The 19771-nt window shown below is 64.3% G+C and overlaps 3 protein-coding genes across 16 annotated transcripts in view; 1 reads left to right on the top strand and 2 right to left on the bottom strand.

Moving 5' to 3' along the window:
• ESPN (espin) overlaps positions 1-6875 on the top strand; it is a 31057-nt gene extending 24182 nt beyond the window's left edge. For 2 of the 7 annotated variants that reach the window (XM_032301437.1, XM_032301436.1), the window contains 3 exons: positions 4316-4395; positions 4494-4505; positions 5990-6875. In XM_032301437.1, coding sequence (XP_032157328.1) covers positions 4316-4395; positions 4494-4505; positions 5990-6137 — 240 coding nt within the window. In that variant the 3' untranslated portion in view covers positions 6138-6875. The other 5 variants (XM_032301435.1, XM_032301438.1, XM_032301433.1 and 2 more) reach the window with 3 other exon arrangements.
• Positions 6876-7108: 233 nt separating this feature from the next.
• On the bottom strand, positions 7109-12018 carry TNFRSF25 (TNF receptor superfamily member 25). Of its 2 annotated transcripts, none has more exons than XM_032301446.1 (10): positions 11476-12018; positions 10809-10929; positions 10495-10629; positions 9968-10135; positions 9803-9881; positions 9054-9109; positions 8840-8947; positions 8613-8647; positions 7946-8126; positions 7109-7724 (listed from the first exon to the last, which is right to left on the bottom strand). In XM_032301446.1, the coding sequence occupies exons 1-10, from the start codon at positions 11515-11517 to the stop codon at positions 7369-7371; spliced, it is 1281 nt and encodes a 426-aa protein (XP_032157337.1). In that variant the 5' UTR covers positions 11518-12018; the 3' UTR covers positions 7109-7368. The 2 variants fall into 2 exon arrangements, with proteins under 2 accessions (XP_032157337.1, XP_032157338.1); XM_032301447.1 differs by having other exon boundaries at positions 7109-7655.
• Positions 12019-12120: 102 nt separating this feature from the next.
• PLEKHG5 (pleckstrin homology and RhoGEF domain containing G5) overlaps positions 12121-19771 on the bottom strand; it is a 25707-nt gene continuing 18056 nt past the window's right edge. For 4 of the 7 annotated variants that reach the window (XM_032301443.1, XM_032301439.1, XM_032301444.1 and 1 more), the window contains 15 exons: positions 19409-19554; positions 18759-18953; positions 18493-18681; positions 18159-18254; positions 17420-17470; positions 17171-17320; positions 16715-16825; positions 16464-16613; positions 16232-16369; positions 15966-16085; positions 14748-14880; positions 14544-14659; positions 14246-14445; positions 13056-13817; positions 12121-12786 (listed from right to left, as the gene is read on the bottom strand). In XM_032301443.1, the coding sequence (XP_032157334.1) occupies positions 12777-12786; positions 13056-13817; positions 14246-14445; positions 14544-14659; positions 14748-14880; positions 15966-16085; positions 16232-16369; positions 16464-16613; positions 16715-16825; positions 17171-17320; positions 17420-17470; positions 18159-18254; positions 18493-18681; positions 18759-18953; positions 19409-19554 (2567 nt within the window). In that variant the 3' untranslated portion in view covers positions 12121-12776. Of the gene's footprint in view, positions 12787-13051; positions 13818-14245; positions 14446-14543; positions 14660-14747; positions 14881-15965; positions 16086-16231; positions 16370-16463; positions 16614-16714; positions 16826-17170; positions 17321-17419; positions 17471-18158; positions 18255-18492; positions 18682-18758; positions 18954-19408; positions 19555-19771 lie in introns of those variants that run through there. The other 3 variants (XM_032301445.1, XM_032301440.1, XM_032301442.1) reach the window with 1 other exon arrangement.

Here is a 19771-nt window from a genome sequence, read left to right as displayed (position 1 = left end):
CCCCCCACCTCCAGCAGCCCTTCTAGTGAGATGGCAAAGTTCATCAAACTCTAATGTGCTTCAGGCTGCCTGGAATCTCGTAAAAACTCTGATTCTGGCTCAGGAACTCTGGGCGGGGCTGAGCTTCTGTTTTTCTGGGAAGCTCCTGGGAGAAGCTGTGCACCCTGGTCCAGGGACCACACAGGAGCCCTCAGGAGCCCGCAGGGACTTTGGGTTGCCGTCAGCCTGGCCTGGGCCCTTTCCCTGCACTGCCACTTTCTAGGCACCGGTTCTGAGCCTCATCTAGCCCAGGATATTTTCTTCTCTGTCAGATGATTGATCATGACTGGTTGGTAGGATGGTTTGCCATCGACCTGCTCAACACACGTTTCCTGAGTGCTGTGTATATGACACACACTGTGGGAGCCTCTAGGGGTTCACGACGAACATATCAGGGCCTTTTCGAGGTGGCCGCGAGGGCAGCAGGGGTGCCAGGGGGTCAACCAGCAAGCAAACACAGCACCTTAATAGAGCCGTAAGTGCCCCCAAGAATAAAAAACAAGGTCACGTGAGAGCCTGAGTGGGCAGGGAAGCCAGTCGCTGGGCTGTTGCAGCGGCACTGTGACGGGGCTTGCAGAGGACTGAGATGGCCCTAAACCCACCATCCTATTTGGGCTGGAGGCAGCGTTAGGGAAGAAGGAAGTGATGTCCATGGTGGACTTGGGAGATGAGCACGAGGTTGACTGGGAACAGAGCGGGCCAAAGAGCAAGCAGGCTCTGAGCCTGTCTAGGAGAGGGCTGGAACTGGAGAGGCCAGTGCGGATCGGATCACCAAGGCCTGGCCTTGAAGAAAATGGACTTTCTCCTGTAGCAGTCGGCAACCTGGGAGAGGGGTTACGTGGGGGAAGTGGCCTCATCCTATTTGTCTGTGGGGAAGGGATTGTAGTGAGTCAGGATGAACCACCAGGAGGACAGCACCCCCCCTCCCCGCCCCCAGGGCTGGAGAAGCCCTCACTCAAGTGAGGAATGAACAAAACTGTTGGAAGCTCCTGGCGCGCCTGACCCCATCAATTTATTATTATTCCTGGTGCGGGGACTAGGGGTTGAAGCCACAGCCTGGCCGCGGGCTCAGCAAACACGCCGGCAGAGCGCACAGGGAGGGCTTGGGCTACAGGGGGCGCTGAGAAGGGGTCCTCCGTTTGGGTGAGGCCTCGCCGGGTCGCAGACCTGAGACGGGGTCGGGGAGGGCCACCGGGCGTCGCGGCTTCAACGCCTTTTGCATGTTCCTTCGGTGGTGTAATGAGCAACCCAGCCGAGTGTGGAGACGCCGTCCGCGCCCTGTCTCTGCAGCAGCGCCCGACGACCCCGCCAGCGACCAAAGAGGACACTGCCCGGCGCCCGGAGTAGCGGCCTGGGCCGAAGCCTCGTCCCAGTGTAGTGACCTGCCGGCCGGCCGGGCTCGGCCCATCCCCGCCAGCACAGCCCCGCGGAGCCATTACACCACCCGGGACATGCAAATGGCGCCCCCGGCGGCCGCTGCGGGAACCGGGCCAGAGGGAGACGCGCCTCCCTCCCCTCTCTTGTCTTCCCCGCCTTAGCTGACCGCCGCCAGCTCGTGCTGCTACCCCCGCGAGGGCTGGAGGTACTCCAGCGCGCACAACGCCATCCTCGGGCCCTTCGGCGAGCTCATGACCGAAGCCGACATCCTCCGCATCGAGCAGCAAATCGAGAACCTGCAGGTGCTGCACAAGGCGCAGAAGCTGGAGGCGCGCCTGGAGCAGCTGGAGCTGGAGCTGGAGCAGCTGCTGCCCATCTCGGCCGCCCTTTCGGCGCCGCGCTTCACCGTCGACCCGCGCCGCATGCACGGCCGCGCCGCCAGCCTGCCCGCCTGGTGCAGCAAGATCTCCACGCTGCTCAAGAGCATGGCCACGCTGCTGGCCGCGCTGGGCGGCCGGCCCGCGCACCTGGCCGAGCTGCTGGCCGCCGACACGGGCCAGCCGCTGGCCCCGCTGCCCGACGCGCCCTGGCGGCCGGGCCCGCTCTGCCTGGGCCGCTCGCACTCGCTGAGCTGGTGCCGCGAGGCCGTGGCGCGCGAGATCTTGGAGTGCGGCGTCTCGGTGCAGCACCTCCGCGCCGTCTACGAGCTGCGCGCCCAGGGCTCGGCGCCCGCGCGCGACTCGCGCCGCAAGCCCTCGCTCCCCGCCGGCGCCTCCGGGCGAGAGCCCATCCTCGAGGAGGACTACGTGGCGGCCAGCGCCGGGGAGCCGGACCACCCCGCCGCCAACGGCTTGCTGGCCGCCGGGGACTCCCTGGGCGCCCTGGGCCCGCCGGACGCTCCCGGCCACCAGGCAGCGATGCCCGAGCCCGAGCCCGAGCCCGAGCCCGAGCCGCCCGCGCGCCGGCCGCCGCTGCCCCCAGAGCTGCGCGGCGTCCAGGACTACATAGATATGCGCAAGGAGCGCATCGTCTACCTCTTCCTGGAGCACTGGCGCAAGTGGACCTTCCGCGGCCCCGGGCGTCACGCCCAGGCGCGCCTACGCAGACTGCTGCCCCGCGTGGTGGCCGCCGGCGCGCGCCCGGCCCCGGACGCCGCCGACGCCCCCCAGCCACCGGCCGCCGACGGCCCCGACGGACGGCTGCTGCGCCTGCTCAAGCAGCGGCAGGTGGTGGGCAAGCTGCTGGGCCACTGGCGGAGCCTGCTGCGGCAGGTGCCCGCCCGCCCGCCGGGCTCGGGCCTGGCGCACGGCCTGTACTGGCCTGAGCACTTCCTGCCGCCCCTCGACGGCGGCGCGCCCCGGCGCTACGACAGCCTCACGCTCGACCTCTTCATGCTCGGCTACTTCCAGCTGCTCGAGATGGGCCTGAGCCGTGAGGAGCGCAAGTTCCGCCACCTGCTGTGCTACGAGATGTTTGACCGGCTGGGCAGCCACCCGTGGGAGCTCATCCGCCTCTTCCACCGCGTGGTGCTCGAGGAGGTGGAGGCCGGCCGGCGCAGCTGGAGCGACGGCTTTGAGGACCTCAGGCGCCAGTTCTTTGGAGACAGCCCGGAGGCCGAGCCAGCTCAGGAAGATGAGGAGGCCCAGAAGGAGCAAGAGGAGGAGAAAAGAGAAGAGGAGGAGGAGAGGGAGCCGGTGGAAACGATCGCTTCGGCTCAGACGGTGGACTGGCCAGAGGGGCAGCCCGAAGCCCCAGCTCCTGCGCCGCAGCCCCCCACCCCACCCCCGCCGGCTGCACCGCCCCCCACATGGGACCCTCCTGGTTCCGAAGCCCCCGTGGAAGATCCCCTGGAGCTGGTGTCAGAGATGGGCGAGTTCAGCAACGAGGACATCTGCCGCTACATCGATCGCAGCTTCTCCTTCTGGAAAGAAAAGGAGGCAGAGCTCTTTGATATCTGAGCAGAATTTGGAATTTCCCCTCAAGCACCTTAACCAGGGCCTGGATGCCTGTCTGATGCCCTCTGGAGGCCAAAAGCCGGCAGGAAGAACCCAGAAGCCAGCATGGTGGCTTTGGAGAACCCAGAGTGCCCAGGAGGACCAGGCTGCCGCAGCCTTGAAACCCCAGCATGGCCAGAACGGGCAGGGCGGGGCACAGGGCAAACCCGGTGTTCCCCTCTGGCCCTACAGTCTTGCCTGGCTCTGTGTTGGAGCCAGGTGGAAGAAGCCGCCCCCTGAGGGACCGTGGGTCCCCCTTGGGGCAGTGGGGCTCTCCTCTCTCTGGTTTTCCACTGAATTCACAGCTACTTCTTTGAGGTCATGGAGCGACGTGTGTAGTGTTACGTGTGACATGTTCTCCTGTGTAAACACCCACGTAATAAAACTCTTTGCTGTGAGCCGCCTGTGTTGGATGCCCGCCCCCACTCCTGCCAGGTCACTGCAACCACACAGTTATGGAGTAGTGTCTGCTCACTTGGGAATAGGACACATGTGGGGCAGAAGGTTCTTCACGCTGGAGGCCAGCCTGAGCCTCTCTGAGCTGGCTGGATCTGTGGGGGCCTAACTTGGGGTCTGCCCAGAGAGTCAGGTCAGGGGCCTGGGGTCATCTGTCAGCCTGCCCCAGTGGGGAGGAAGCTCATTCTCTGCTCCTCTCCCACACCTTAGCTCTGACCTCTCTGGTGCCACCTTTAGGATACGCAACCTGAGTTACAAGGAGGCAGAGCCTGGGAGATTCCCTTTAAGGGGACTGTGGCCAGGCACCTTCATCAATGTGCCCTGTAGGAGGACACCTCTAGCCCACTGTCCCTGACTGGTGCACATGCCCCCGGGTTGGGCGTGCACCCCCCTCTGATCCCCTACCTCCTCACCCATGCTGGTCCTAAAGCTCTGTGCTTGTGTTTCAGGAGGAAGAGGAGGAGGCCCGGCTGGCCGGCATGCCTGCCTGGAGGCGAGACCTCCTGCGGAAGAAGCTAGAAGAGGAGAGGTGAGCTGGGAAACCGGAAGCATCAGGGCTTGGTAGGATGTCTTGATTGCGTCCCTGACATGGTGGCACCAAATGATGATGTCTCTTTTTCCTTCTAGGGAGCAGAAGCGGTGAGTGTGGGACTGGGCCCAGCCTGCCACCCCTCCCCAGTCTGGGCACCGTGCTTTTGCCCCCTCGTCCAGCCTCATCTTGAGCACACCGCCTTTTCACTCTGGTCTGTAGCGCCACCTTTCTGCTCCTAGTGATGCTACCAGACTCCTCTCCCCCAGTAACTGAGTCCCTGCCCCAAAGTCTACATCTTATGCCCTACCGGCCTAGTTCCCAATTACCCAGGCCCTGTCTCCCATTAACCCGGCCTTCAGTTAACCCAGTCTCACTGTCAATAACCTTGATCTCTGTCCCTCAGAACATAGTTTCCGCCCCGCTAATCTAGCCCAGTGCTGATGGAAGTATAATGCGAGCCACTCGGTAGTGTTAAAATCTGTAGTAGCCACCTTGAAAAAATAAAAAGATAGAGGTGAACTTAACATATATATTTTATTTAACCCCATATAAAAAATACTATTTCAATACATACTCAGTGTAAAAGTTATTGAGATCTTTTACACTTTTTAAAAAAACGATTTTATTTATTTATTTGACAGACAGAAATCACAAGTAGGCAGAGAGGCAGGTGGAGAGGAAGGGAAGCAGGCTCCCCACCGAGCAGAGAGCCCAACTTGGGGCTCGATCCCAGGACCCTGGGATCATGACCTGAGCCGAAGACAGAGGCTTTAACCCCCTGAGCCACCCAGGCACCCCTCACAAAGTCTTTGAGATGCCATGTGCATTTTACCCCTACAGTGTGTCTCATTCTGACATTTCATATGCTCAATGGCCGCATCTATTTAGTGGCTATCTTGTGAACAGTGTGTACATAGCCCTTATTTTATTTTTAAAAAGATTTTATTTATTTATTTGACAAAGAGATACAGTGAGAGAGGAAATACAAGCAGGGGGAGTGGGAGAGGGAGAAGCAGGCTTCCTGTTGAGCAGGGAGCCGGATGTGAGGCTCTATCCCAGGACCCTGGGATCATGACCTGGGCCAAAGGCAGATGCTTAATGACTGAGCCACTCAGGTGCCCCTAGCCCGTTTTATAATAACTGTCCCTAATTACCCACCACTGCCTCTCAGTAATGTGGTCCTTCTGCTGTCCAGCGGCCCAACCCCAGTACCCCAGAACTCATTCCCCCTTACCCTCCGCCACACCCCTGACCCAGCACCACTGTTGCCAGTAATACCCCAGCCAGCAATAATTCAGCCATAGCCTCTCACTCACCCCCCAGCTCGTGGGTGTGCCCGGGTGACTCCAGTCTGCCCTCAACCAAGCCCCCCTGTGCCCACCAACCCTGCCCTGTGCCTCCCCACGCAATCCCCATCCCCTAGCCCTTCTGCTCCTGGAACTCATTGCCCTGGCCACCAACAACTAGCCCCTCCGTCCTTAGCAACTCAGCCCCCACCCTCCGGGAGCCACTACTTGACAGCCGTGAGCCCCTCACGGTGCCTGGCCCACCCTCACCCCTGCCCGCCCTTCTGCCCCCACACCACGCCTAGGAAAGAAGAGGAGCGACAGAAGCAGGAGAGGATGCAGCGAGAGAAAGAGCAGTCGGAGAAGCTGCGGACGCTGGGCTACGACGAGACCAAGCTGGCGCCCTGGCAGCGACAGATCATCCTGAAGAAGGGGGACATCAATAAGTACTAGATGCCGCCCTCCTGCTCGCAGCCGCGTGAGCTCGAGGGGCCCCAGCCTCCGCCCCTGCCTGCCCGGCCCCGGGCGGAAGGGCTGGGAGCCGCGCTGCTTTCCCCCTCCCGCGCTGGAACCCCTCCCTGCCCCGTCTCCGGCCTCCGCACCCCCAGCCCGGGGCGACGCTGGAGCGCGCCCGCCGCCGCAGCCGCCCAGAAAAAGTGCCCAAGCAAGCTGCTGACGCAAAAAGATGCTGCTTATTTGCATGCCTATTTACATACATTTGCATGCGCGTGGAAGGTCGCGCAGAGATCTCCCCGGCCCCGTGGGTGGCGACTTTGTTTCCCCGCGGGGCGCGCGCGACCGGCCGCAGCCCCCTCCCCCGTAGCCCGGAACCCGCGTGGCTGGCGCATCCTGGGCGGAGGCAGGCCCCGCGCTCGGGGAAGGGGTTTTCCTCCAGTCCTGACCCAGATCCGCGCCCTGCCCGCCCGGGCCGCATTTCCCATCCGCGCGAGGCCTTCCTCTCAGTCACTTGTTTACCAGAAGCGGTAACAGCAACCTGCCGTCGGGACGGAGCTGCCGCTCGGGGCCCGTCCCCTGCCCGCCCGCCCCCGCCGTGAAGTCTGCGCACCCACGCCCCGCGCTCCCGGGCCCTCCCGCGGCGCGGGTGGGGAGTAGGGGGGCGGGGGCCCCGCACTCGCGTCCCCCCCCCAAGCTGCCTGCCGCCCCGCTCCCCTATTAAAGCTCTCTCAGCCGCCGGGGCTGACGTTCACTCTCTCGCGCCGTCGCCGCGACTTCCTCTGCCTTTCGGGGTAACTGGGGCACGGCCGAGGGGGCGGGGTGCGGCCTGGGAGCCGAGGGCCGCACCGGCCTCCTACGTGGGTCCCCGACCCCGGGGTGACGAGACTTCCGGCTCCCTTTCGACGCCCCCAGGAAGCCAGGCCAGGGCCACGTAGCGCCCCAGCCCCGCGGAAACGCCACGCAGTAGATGTGTTCACAGATTTAATAGCGGGGCCTCCCGCACTCGGGCGCGGACAGTGCGAGCCGCCGCCGGCCGCGCCCGTCCGCGCCCGTCCGCGCGTCTCGGCCGCGGGCAGGAGCCGGGCGCGGGCGGGGAGGGCCGCCGGCGCAGGGCGGGGTCGGGCTCCGTAAGTGACATAAGATGTCTACACGCATAAGTAACCGTACTTAGGGCTCTGTTAGGGCCGCCGAGCTCCGGGGCGGCGGGGTTGGGGGGGCACGCCCTGGGTCATGGGCCGCGCTGCAGGCGGCTGCGCAGCTCCTCGGCGCAGCCGTCCAGCCCCATGCGCTCCAGCGCCGCGTAGACGGCGCCCAAGCCCGCGGGCTGCTGCTGGCGCCAGCGCTTGAGCATCTCGTACTGCTGGTCGCGGAAGCGGCCGACCTCCACCTCCACGGCCTCGATCTCCGCCTCGCGCAGCCCCAGGGTGCGCACGAACTCCTTCCAGCGCCGCACGGGCACCGCGTCCATCACGTCGTAGAGCTGCGGGCCGGGCTGGAGCGTGGCGGCCGCCGAGCCTGCAGGGGGCGCTGGCGAGAGCGGCGGGGGCGGGGGCGGCGGCGGGGGCAGCGGCGGCTGCGGCGGGTCTGAGGGCGGGGCGGAGAGGGCCAGTGGGGAGGGCGAACCCGCGCCGGAGGTGGGGCAGGGATGGCGGCAGGGGAGGGCGCGGGCGGGAACCGCGGTTAGGGCGGGCCAGGGACGACCCCCTGATCGGCTCGGGATGGGAAGGGGCCAGGTGGTGCCCCAGGAACCGAGTCCGCATCTCGGGAGGGTGGGGTCTAGGCCTCAGGCCAGCGAGGTCCCTTACCAGGAGCTCCGCTGGTCAGCGTGTTCCAGGACCATGCCACCTGCGGGCAGGGCGCCTCCTGGGTCTGGGGGGAGCCAGGGCTCCAGCCGTTGCCAACCAGCTGGACGGTGTGGACCTTCTCACTACTGCCGAGTGGCATTAGGAGGGCGTGGGTGCTGTCCCTGGGTGAGAGGTGGGTGGCCTGAAAGCCAAGAGAAGCCCCAGGTCAACCCAACTTGCCTAAATAAGGCCCCTTGTCTGCGGTCCCTGGCCTGGAGCGGCCATTCCCTGGCTGGGTCAGCAAACATTCCCCAAGGCTGCCTCCTGCAGTTGGCCATAACCTTGCGCTGTGGCCCAGAACGACTATTTCCTCGGCCTGGAATACCCTGCCCTTGCTGGCCTGCTCTTGTTCCCCGCAGCCCAGTCTGAGGCGGGGCCTGGGGCACTCATCCCACAGAACCTGTCTGGAGCCCAGCCCTTTGAGAGCCACTTAGGGACAGGTGCTATGCTGCTCTCAGTCGCTCAGAACTCAGAGAACTCACAGGCGTTCGTTAGGTCTACTCTGTGCCAGGCCCCATGCCAGACCCTGGGGATCATGGGCTATCATAAGGCCCAACCTCTCAGCTCCAGAACGTTGCAGCCTGGGTGCCGGCTCGCCCTCTTCCCAGAATACTACTTCTGTGCTTACCTGTAGGGGAGTCAGGGCCTCTGTCCCAGCTTCATCTGCCGAGGGACAAAGAGAATCTCATCAGCAACCAGGCAAGACTCCTAGACCTGGGTGCTGGTCCAAGTCCTCTTGTGTTCCCCTGTACACCCCCGCCCCAGCTCTCTGCATCGGGGCTGAGTGGGCTCGGGGCTACCCATGCTGACCACATGCCCCTAGAAACGTGTGCACGCATGCGCCCCTGTACTTACTAGCAACACTGGGCTTGCAAGGCTGGCAGCGGTGGTAGGTGTAGGTCAGCATAGCACCAAGCAGGAGCGGGACCACCAGGCCAGCCAGGAGCACCTGGACCCAGAACACTGCGAGAAGAGCTGGTGAGCGGTGGGGTTGCGGCCTCCCCCAGTCTCCCCCAGTCTCCCCGGGCCCATCCCAGCAGTCCTGCTCCAATTCCCAGCACCCACGTACTCTGCCTCCAGCCACAAACAGTCACGCAGGGCTCAGGACAGCTCCCGAGGGTGCTCCTGCAAGGGGGGGGGTGGGAGTGAGGGAGAACACACCCAAGAGGGGCTTCACGTCTTCTCCATCCCAGAGGCCCTTTCCTCCCTAGGCCTCATCCCCGGGAGCCACACTACCAGGAATGTTCCCAAAGTAGTGTCCCCAGGAACAACAGTGACAGCCACTGCTTAAGAAGCTTCTTGTAGTCTAGATTGAGGGTCACAAGAATGTCAGCCCCGTGAGCACCGGATTTGCCTCCTTTGTTCCCTGTCGTGTCCCCAGCACCTAGAGCATCTCTGGAAGATGGCAGGTGCTTAATACACCCGGGGCTCAGGAGACGCTCGGACAAAGTGCTTTACCCCTTACTCTCAGCCCTGGGGAGAACCTGCACACGGGGAAGCCATGGATCAGAGAGGCGAAGTAACTTGCCCAAGATCTCCCAGAGGACAAGCGGCAGATCTTGAATCTCAGCCCAAGTTTTGAAAGTGTATCAACGTGGCTCTCTCTATAATCTGACAAAGCCTATACTTCTTTAATGCGCAGCTGGAAAGACCACAGGAAATTCTGACAAAGGGTGAAGATACGCCCCCTGTTTATCCGTCCTAAGGGGAACGCAGATTTCCCTCTAGCATCCAAGGACCAAGCTCCCTCCCCTTCCCTGAGATCCGCACTTGGCTCCCAGTCTCCCTTTCCCTGCCCCGGGGCAGCCAGGAAGTTACGTGGGGCAGGGCGCGCAGCTGTTGCCCTCTTCATAGAAGCCAGGCAGGCAGGTCCCGCAGTCCGAATCGCTGGCAGAACCTGCAGTCCAGGAGACGGCTTGTGGGTCAGGAAGGGAGAGAGGGAGTTGGGGGGTGGGGGAGGTAGCCCGGAATGGGGGTACTCACAGGGCACCCGTGTGTGGCGGTGCAGGGCCCTGCAGTCTGAGCATGGGTGGCAGCGGAAGGGCGAGCCGACCTTGCAGGGCTTGACCAAGCACTCCGGGAACCGGCCTGGCTCACAGCCACAGTGGGTGTCCGCCACCGTTGAGCAGTTCGTCACGGCCACCTGGGAGACTGGCCGGAGTGTTCAGGAGATGGGGGAAATGGAGGCCATCAGGGCCAGAGCCCCCTCCCCCGGGGACTGGGGGCAGATCCCCTGGAAAATGGAGACGGGGACAGACCAGAGACAGCGCCACCCCCAAAGGGAGAGAAGCATGGAGATCGCCACAGATCCCAGGCTGAGGCACATGCAGCGAGAGGAGGGGCAACAGGGAGAAAGGGGCAAAGGCATTTCAGGGCAGGATCAGGGCGGAGGCCTGGCATGGGCGGACACAGGCCTGTCACACCCAGAGGTTAAGCCCAAGCCAGCCCCTCCTTCAGAAATACCTGGCCATGGACTGCTCCAGCCCCCCACTGAGCACTAGGCCCCTCACCCTCCTCATCACAGGCCTGGCAGCGGGTACAGCGGGTCTCATGGTGGTTCTCCCTGGCCAGGAAGGTGCCCCGGGGGCACGGAAGGCAGGTGGCGGTTCCGCAAGGCTTTGGGCAGGGGGCCTTCAGGTAGTGCCCTGTGGAAATCAAACCTGGGTCAGACAGTCACAGGGGTTCCCACGTTCCCGTCTCTTCCTTCCTCTCTCTGGCTCCCTACCTCCCCCACCTCCCCTGTCTCCTTGACCCTGTCTGACCCCCAACTCCCTTTGTTTGCCCTCACTTTCCCCCAAGCCCTCCCACCCCTTCAACGGCTCACCTGCTGGACAGCCCTTGCAACAGAACAGGCCGCTCCTCTTCTGGACATTGTAGGCACAGGCACACGGAGGACCGGGAGTGCTGTGCTGGCCCCGGGCGCCCGGCAGCACAAGGAGTAGGACCTGGAGGACGGCGCTGCTGGCTCCAGCGGGGCTCGCCACACCGGGCCCCTCCCTGCTCCAACTGGTCTACTTCGGGGGGGCACCCCCGCTTGCCCTCAGAGCAGCCCACTTCTCGGGTTCTTGAGTAGAAGAGGTGCCCCTGGCTGTGGGGTCACGAGCTCCCCTTCCCACCCTGCGAGGACCAGACTTGGGGGAAGCAGAGCAGACGTCCCCAGCCAGCTCCTCTGGCGCGTACTGCCTCCGCCAGGGCGCCGGCATCGGCGGGCCGCCCCATCCCCTGATGCTCTCTTTAAGGTGGGGGACCCAGATCTTTCCCCACCTAGGGCCCCTAGACCCCTCTGGCCCCTGGGCGCGGGTTTCCTCTCAGCGGAAGGGCCCCGCCCGGCTGAACCTCTAACTAGCTGAGTCTCTAAGTAAGTTGAAAGGTGGGGGGTGGGGCTGCCACACTTCCCAAGGAAGTTGGGCCCCTTCATTCACAGCGCAGGGACCGAGCCTGAGGTCAGGCTCCAGGCTGTCCACCCCCCCCCGCCATGCTCCCCCACTCACCGCAGCCGCCGCTGCCATGTAGCCCCCCAGCCGCAACTCCATGGCTCTTGGCACCTTGCTGGGCCCTCCGGCAGCAGGCGACAGGCATGCGCCAGCCCGGGGGCTTCCCCGCTCTGCCCGCTCTGCCTGCCTGCTCTGCCCCAAGCCGCCCAGAGAAGCCCGCCTCGGGGGTGGGGGTCAGGGCGGGGCCCCCAGCCCACGCGGCCTGCCCCTGGGCACCTGCGCTCACCTGAGGCGGCCTGGGGGCAGCAAGGTGTACACAGGTCAGGGCTGCATCGTGGTCCCCAAGCCTGGGTTCTAGCCTCAACCCCGACACTACCACTTCCAGGTGCAGTGACTTCCCTCCTTCGGCCTCACCCCTCCCTCAGCCACGAGGGGCTGGGCCAGAACTACGCAGGACGCAGGACGCAGGACGGAGATCCAGCCTCCCCAGATCCTGCCGGGCTGTGGGTTCAGGGACCCGCCCCTGGAGGGGGGATCCTAGGGGGCATTCTTCATGAAGCCTTAGACACATCGCCCACCCTGCCATAAACTTACGGGGACCCCCAGGGTGGGGCCCTCCAGGGCACCTCCTGGGAGGGAGCACTTCATGGGGGCTCTAGGGTGGACCTTGTGGTTGAGGCAGGGGTGGGGCTGATTTTGGGGTGCTGCTGTGTTAATTCACTAATGCTCGTCCACGGTCTCCTCCAGTGGTGCCCTACCACACGTGGAGGGGGACAGGAGTGACAGGTACCTGCGCCAGGGCTCCAGCGCACCTGAGTCAGGAAAGGGGTGGGTTCCAAAAGCAAAGGACTCCTTCCAGTAGTACATACAAGTCTTTATAAAAGAATCAAAAGCTCAATAAATATGGAAACTTACACAGAGCCGAACCCAAGCCTGGGGTGGCCTGTGGGACTGGGAGGGAGGAAGGCCAGACCAGGGGAACAAACATCCCAGCTGGGGCCAGATGAGGCTGGAGGGGAAGGGCCACCCCGGAGCCCAGCCCGGAAGACTGGAGTGGGCGATCCAGGAGCAGCGAGCAAGGGACTCTGTGGGGCTGGGGAGGACTTGGTGGGGGCGGTGGACAGGTTAGTGAAGGTGGCCTTGTTGGGGGTCCTGAGGAAGTACTGCAGCCTGGGCCTGGCACTCAGCTCAACGCTCCTCCACTTCCATCCAGTCCGGCAAAGTGCAAATCGGGGGTCCTGCCCGGCAGTCTGGCTGCTGCGGGCAGAGGCAGCAGCCAGAGCTGGGGGCGGGATGCCCCAGGAGGCACGCTGTCTGCCGTCGCTCGGTCAGGGGCTCCCTTGGGGGCCTTCCTCTGCTCAGACCTCCCTGCAAGAGAGGGGAAAGGAGAGATAGTCCTTCTCTGGTTGATGCCCCTCGGAGGGGCTCTGGCCGTCCTCCTGCCCCACTGGAACTCTTAGGCCCCTTCCCCACTGCCCTCTGCAGATACCATCGTGTAGGCTCTGGAGCAGGCTCCCGTCCCCATCCCCTAATGCCACCTGCTCCCCGCTTTAAGAGTGCCCCTACCCATTCCTGAGGCTCAGTGCCCCCCACTGCCAGCACACCGGGCCACCAGCCTTCGACCCCAGGCCACTCACGAGGCAGTAAGCGTCGAGTTAAGCAGCAGGGTGGTCCTGATTCGGTAGAGCTGGGCGAGCGTCAGCTTCCGGTGCTGGGCAGAGATCCCTGGGTGGGGCTCGGGCTGGACCCTGGGCAGTTCTTTGCTTCTCCTGGTGGGTCTTTCGGGCTCCCCCACCAGGCAGCTGGTTCTGCCCTCCAGCTCTGATGGCTCAGAGCCACGGCCAGGGTTTTGTGTCCCCCGGTGAGCCCAGCTGGACCCAGCTTCCCGAGGGAAACCCTGAGTCCTCGTGCCGGGGACTGTGACGGCCAAGCAGAGTTCTGACAGACTGCGGCTAGGCGAGGGGGGTGCTCTGCACGTGGTGGCCCCTGACAGCAGCTGGAGGAGGCTGGCCTCAGATTTGGACTTGAGCAGGTGGGGCAGACGGGGCAGCAGCTGAACGGGTGTGCGGCGGCGGAGGCGGGGTGAGGGTGGAGGTGAGGGGGCTTGTGGCAATTCTGGGGGCCGGGGCACTGGCTCCCCCGCAGGGGTGGGGGCCGCAAAGTCTTGCAGGGAGGTTGGGGAGAGGGTGCCATAGGCGGAGTCCATGGAGCAGGAGCGGCCATCCACGGGGCCCAGAGGCAGCAGCTCGCTGGTGGGCGTGACAGAGGAGGCTGTGGTGCTCAGGGAGGTCTCGTCCGACTGGGAGCTGAAGGGGCCGCCCTCGAACTCCGGAGAGGATGGCGTCTCCCCAGGCTCCACCACAACCATGGCCAGGGTCTCGGTGGAGCCATCGGAAGCACTGTGGAGCCAGGAGGAGATGCTCAGGCCAGCTGCCCGGGTGGCCTGGTACAGCCCCTGCTTGGGCACCCACAGGTCTACAGCCTCTGGCCTCTCCAGAGCAAGCGTGTGGCCACCAGCCCGATCTCCCAACTCCTACACCCGTAACGCGGACCCCGGGAATGGCACCTGGCACCACCACAAGACTCCTTCTGGACGGACACAGTTCGAGAGCCCTTGGCTTGGCTCTCCGCCCGGCTAACACCAGACCATCAGAGTTGGCACTCCAACTAAAAACCCTTTGCCAAGCCCACCTGGACTCAGGTGGGTGGCACAGCCCTCTCCCCCACACGGAACCATTCGGAGGAAGGGGCCGTGCCTGGGCCCTGTGCAGGGTCAGGTGCCTTGGGGCCGGGTCTGCTCTGCTGGCAGGGGCTGGGGGGCGCATACCAGTGCTGGGAGTTGAGACTGTTGCTGCTTTTGCGCAGGATGGTGGGGGAGCTGGCAGCAGAGGTGCTACTCTCCCCGCCTTCCTCCTCCTCCTCTTCCTCGTCGTCTTCCTCCTCCTGCTCATCCTCCTCCTCCTCCAGGCTCTGCAGGTGCTGCTGGCTGCCTGGGTGCTCCTGGGCACGCAGCTGCTGCAGCTGGTTCTGCAGGTGGGGGCGGGGGTTGTGAACAGCCGTCCCCCCGCCCCCCGACACCCTGCCCGCGCCCCCCTGCACCCGTACACCCACCACTCGGTCCCCACCTGGGCGTTGTAAATGGCGTCCACCCAGCCGCGGCACAGAGCCTGACCGCTGGCCTGGAACGTGTAGGCGCCCACGGCACTGTGGAACTCGTTCAGATAGATGAGCAGAAAAGAGCCTGGTGAGGAGGCGCTCAAATCAGCATCGGCTAGGACCCGGAGCCCCTGCCCGCCAGCTCCTGGCCTGTGATAGGCCGGGCTCCTCACCAGGGTCTCGTAGCTCTCGGCACACAATCTTGTCCACCAGCAGTGGGGGGCGGATGACCTTGGTCCTCTCAGCCTTCTTCACTGCCTTGGTCACCAAGAGAAGGTCCGTAAAGAGGAAGCAGTACACGTCCATCTGCAGGGGTGGGGGGCAGCAAGGGGAGCGGGCGAGGCCGGGGATCAGGGCCAGGGTCCTGGGACCGCAGCCTGTCTGCTGGGACACCCTCTCTTGGGCTGGGTCCTGCACCAGCCCTTCCTTACTGCACTTTGGTGATGTCGCTGGGGGCACTCAGATTTTGTCAAACACCTTCCCTGCTCCCTGCCTCCCATGACCCTGAGAATAAAATTAAAATGAAAAGAGGGGCGCCTGGGTAGCTTAGTCAGTTCAGCGTCTGCCTTCGGCTCAGGTCACGATGTCGGGGTCCCGGGATCCAGCCCCACATCAGGCTCCCTACTCAGTGCGGAGTCTGCTTTTCCCTCTGCCCCTCCACCACTCATGCTCTCTCTTTCTCTCAAATAAATAAAGTCTTCTAAAAAACTAAAATGAAGAGCAAGATTTTATTCTTTCATGGAGCTATACAAGTATAATTTATTTCAGTAAAAAGTTCAGATTAAAGAGAAAAAGGGAATTTATGGTCTGTGATTTTGAAAACCACAATTTGGGGGTTCCTGGGTGGCTCAGCTGGTTAAGCATCCTACTCTTGGTTGCAGCTGAGGTCATGACCTCGGGGTCCTGAGATCAGTCCCCCACCGGGCTCCGCTCTCAGTGGGGAGTCTGTTTCTCGCCCTCTCCCCCTCTCCCTGCTTGCATGCACTCTTTTACTCTCTCTCAAATAAATAAATAAATCTTTAAAACCACAATTTGCAGGCTCTGGGTTATGCACCTGGGATTAGTAGCTCAGAAGCCAGGCTCTGGGCTGTTCGTGACCTGCTCTTGGAACGCACCCCCCCCCAACCAAGAACCCTTATGGCGCCAGCAGGGGGGCAAGCCCAGGGCCCCACCGGCTGTGCCCATGCCGCCACACCTGTACAGAATACACTACAGGAGGTCATTGAGCCCTCAAGTGACCACAAAGCCATTCCTTCTTGAACTGCTGCCCCAACTGACACAGCAGCGAAGAACCATTAACTAGGGCCCAGAAGGTTCCCAGGAAAGGGTGGTCCAAACGCACAGAGCAGGAGGTGGGGAAGGGGCCCCGGGGCGCAGGGACCCGGAGTCACCTTGCCGTCCTTCCCCTCCTTCATCCTCAGGCTCCCCTCCAGCAGCAGCTGTCGCGTCTCCTCAGGGGAGGCGCCAGGGATGGGTGCTGTCAGGTCTAGGTGCAGGAACTCCTTCAGGAGCTGGTGATGGGTGGGGGGGGGGGGGTGTAGACAGGTCAGGGTCCGACGCCCGCTCTCGCCCCGGCCTCCTCAAGCGAGATTCCCAGCACAGCCCCGGGCTGCCAGTCTGGCCTCGCTCCGTTCCAGCAGGGCCAGGGGTCCCCCACCTTGTCCACCTCGTCGTTGCTGCCCTCCACCACCTCGTAGGCGTCGATGCGGCTCACCACGGCCGCCAGCCGCTGTCGCTCCTGCCGCTGCCGCATGCACGCGTTCACGTGGTGGATGAAGCGCTCGGCGGAGTCGATCTGCGCAGCGGGGCGGGCGACGGCGGGGTCAGGCCCGGGGTCCGGGGAGGGCCCCGAGCGGCAGAGGGGGGACCCCGCCCGCCGCCCCGGTTACCATGGTGACGACGGCCTCCTTGGCGCGCGGCTCGTCCGTCCTCCTCAGCACCGACTTGAGCAGCAGCGGGTACTTGGTGAGCCGCTGGTGGGGCTTGGCCAGCATGTCGCTCAGCTTCAGCCGCTGGCACTGCGGGTGCTTCTCGGCCCACTGCGGCGCGGGCGGGGCTCAGGTAAGCTCCGCCCCCGTGCTCCTGGCCCCGCCCCGGCCCCGCCCACCGTCCTGCGCCCCCTCCCCCCCACCGCGCTCACCGTGACGTAGGCCCGGAAGAGGTCGTTGTCGCGCAGCAGGCAGCGCATGTACTCCATGCAGCCCTCCTCCTCCAGGCAGTACCGGACGTAGGGCTTGAACAGGGAGCCGAACTGGCCCGGGGCGGAACAGGCCCGGTCACCGCGCGCTCTCCGCGGCCGGGCCCTGCGCCAGCCCCTCTTCAGGCACTTTCGTGACCACCCCAAGGTGTGGCAAGTGTTATCACCCCAGTGTCCAAACCCAACTTCCGCGGAAGTGACCGCCCTCCCTAGGGAGGAAAGGCGGGTGGCCTGGTGGGGTTCAAACCCGGCGACCGACTCGGAATTCTTTGTCCCGCAACACTAGGGGTCCTCTGGGGCCACTGGTGGGTGGGAGGGAGGGGCTGGGGTGATGGGCAGACCGGATTGGCGCTCCGGACCTGACGCAGTGCCCCCGCCGGGGTCCGGCCCGGCCCGTACCATCTTGAAGCCTCTGAGGAAGTCCCCGGGCTGCAGCAGCGTCCGCGTGCGCCGCGCCTTCTCCAGCACCGGCGCCATCACGCTGGCCCACAGTCCGCGGTGCAGCCGCGCGATCTCGGGGATGTTGCTGAACAGGCGCTCGGCCTCCACCTGAGCGGGGCGGGAGGTGCGCTCGGCCCCGCCCCCACGACAAGCCCCGCCCCCAGCCCCGCCTCTTCCATCGGCACCGGGGCCCAGGCCTCGCCTCACCTCGCACAGCAGCCCCGACTCTTGCAGGTTCAGGAGGCAGCAGAGGAACAGCTGTGGGGGCAGGGAGCGAGGCAGCTGGGGGGCGTCCCGGTCCCGACGCCCCACCCAGACTCAGACTCCCCTGTACCCCTTCCCCCTCCCAGGAAACCCTGAAGCAGCCCGGGACAGAGCCGGTTCACCCCATCAGAAAAGGCCCAGCCTCCACAGCCCAGCTGGGGGTGAGCCTGCCCCGCCCCCACCTGCAGGGACATCTCTGGGAGACTGGCCTTGCAGTCACACCTGGAGCTCTTTCCTCCTTCTCTGCCCTGGCTCAGCCTCCGAGTTTTAACGAGGACGTTCTCCATGAACCCCAAGCTCAGGATAGGTGCGCTCCCCTGGCCGAAGTACATACACACACACCCACACCCACACACACACTCTCTCTCTTTCTCCATCTCCACGTCCAGGGGTCCAGGGCGTGGCTGCTGGACAGCTCGTACACAGCGAGTGCTCGGGAATAATCACTGAGTCAATGTGCCCAGTGTCCACCCAGCCGATGCCACACACTTGCCCAAAGCACCCGGCAGGTGCCTGGCCTGTGGGACTCATCTCCTCCTCCCTGGGGAGCAGCCCTTCTCCCTCTCCTTCCCATGTTCCTTCTGCAAAGCCCCTAACTCTGCTCAAGGGCCCCCCGTGGGAGGCTACGGGGCTGGGGCAGGGGGGAAGGCTGGCTCTGGGCCAGGTGTGGCCCCACACTCACGTTGGTGATCACCCGCAGTTTCTTAATGTAGGAGGCCTCCGTGTGCAGGAGCTCCCACACCGCCTCCTGCTGGTGGCACTGCCTCCGCGTCAGCTTCTGCAGGAAGGGCAGCGGGTCGGGGGTCGGCCAAGAGGTCCAGGGGAGGAGACACGCAACCTTGCAGGCCACGTCCTTTTCCCCGGCGGGAACATGGAGGTCCCCCGAGTTCTGGGCCCTCCTCTGCCATTGAGTCAGCCAAGTGGCGCTGCACTCTGTTTCCCCACGGTGAGTTAATGATGTCAGCAGCCTGGCAGGGCTGCCCCACAGAAAGGCCTATCACTGCGGTGGTACCGACCTCATGCCCGTCAGTGAGCTCCCGCCAGCTGTCCTCCAGCTGTAGGCAGGCGTCGTCGTCCTCCTCCTCCTCATCTCCCTCCTCCTCCCACGAGTCGTGGTCGAAGCGCAGCCGCCGGGCCAGCCGGGGCAGCCCGAAGAGGCCGTACGCGTGCAGTTTGCTCTCCAGCTGCTCCATCTTGTCCACCTCCTGGAAGGACACCCATGGTTGGGGGCAGGCGACAGGGCCAGCCAGCTGCCCCGCCCCGGGCCCCTGGGACCACCTACCCGGCCAAAGGTGCTGGTGCTGGGGCCTGAGCTGAAGAAGCCACTGAAGCGACTGGCAGCCCTGTTCTTCCAGCTGTCACCACCACCACTGCTGCCACTGGGCAGAGAGCAGCTGGAAGATGCGGGGGCCTCCTGGCCAGGGATGCTCGTCTCCCCCAGGAACTCCGACATGTTCTTTCGGCGGCGCCCAGGGGCCTGGCCAGGGAGGGGGATCAAGGCCAGGCCCACCCCGGCTCCCACAGTCCCGCCCCACAGCGGGTTCCCTAGACCTCCGGCAAGCTTGAGATGTGGGAGGGTTTCTGCACACCGCCCACCCCGGGAGGCCACCTCTTCTGAGATCCGTACCTGCTCTGGGGCTGGAAAAGCCAGGCACAAACGCACCTGGGCCATCCCCCCCCAGCCCCAAGCACACAGTCACATGCATATTTCATGCACGTATAAGCACAGCCCCAAGTGGATCCACAACACACACACACACTCTGGGGCACCAGCAGACACTCAAAGACAAGACCCATTATCTTGGGGTCCCCTGTCCTCAGAGCCAGCCTCGTCTTCCAGAGGGGGAAATTAAAGCCCAAGAGAGGGGTGAGGGGCCCAGGTGACCTCCCGCTAAGCCGCTCCCCACCCCCAGTCCCGACACAGTGCCTCACCAGGATGTCCAGGCTCTCCCGGCGGCTCTGGGGGTCCGCACGCTCCAAGGAGGGGGTCCCGGCCCTGGCCGGCCGCGGGACCGGCAGACTCAGGGACCTGGAGTCCTTCACTCCCTGCTCCACCTTCCCCTCGTCCCCTGGCTTGGCTGGGGCAGCATCGGGGGAAGGAGAGATCCTCAGCCCCAGCGGTGAAGGGGACCACGGACCTCTCTCTCCTGAGGATCCAAACCAAGACCTGGCTGCCCTCGCCTGGGGCCCCGCCCCCCCACCACCTAGAGCCAGGGCCCGGCAGAGACACCTGTATGGTAATGAGCCTGCTCAGGGCCGTGGCCAGTGGGAATCTGAGCCTGGGAAGAAGCAGCC

Source organism: Mustela erminea, chromosome 10, assembly GCF_009829155.1.
Source record: "Mustela erminea isolate mMusErm1 chromosome 10, mMusErm1.Pri, whole genome shotgun sequence".
NCBI classification, from domain to species: Eukaryota; Metazoa; Chordata; class Mammalia; order Carnivora; family Mustelidae; genus Mustela; species Mustela erminea.
This window is presented reverse-complemented; position numbering and strand designations above follow the sequence as displayed.

Excerpts from the sequence above, each read along its gene's own strand:
- TNFRSF25 (XM_032301446.1), bottom strand. The coding sequence starts at position 11,517 with ATGGAGTTGCGGCTGGGGGGCTACATGGCAGCGGCGGCTGCG. Across the intron at positions 10,630-10,808 it reads TTGCAAGGGCTGTCCAGCAG|GGCACTACCTGAAGGCCCCC; the intron begins GTGAGCCGTTGA and ends TGATTTCCACAG. Across the intron at positions 7,725-7,945 it reads GCTGACCAGCGGAGCTCCTG|ACCCGCCGCAGCCGCCGCTG; the intron begins GTAAGGGACCTC and ends CCCCGCCCTCAG.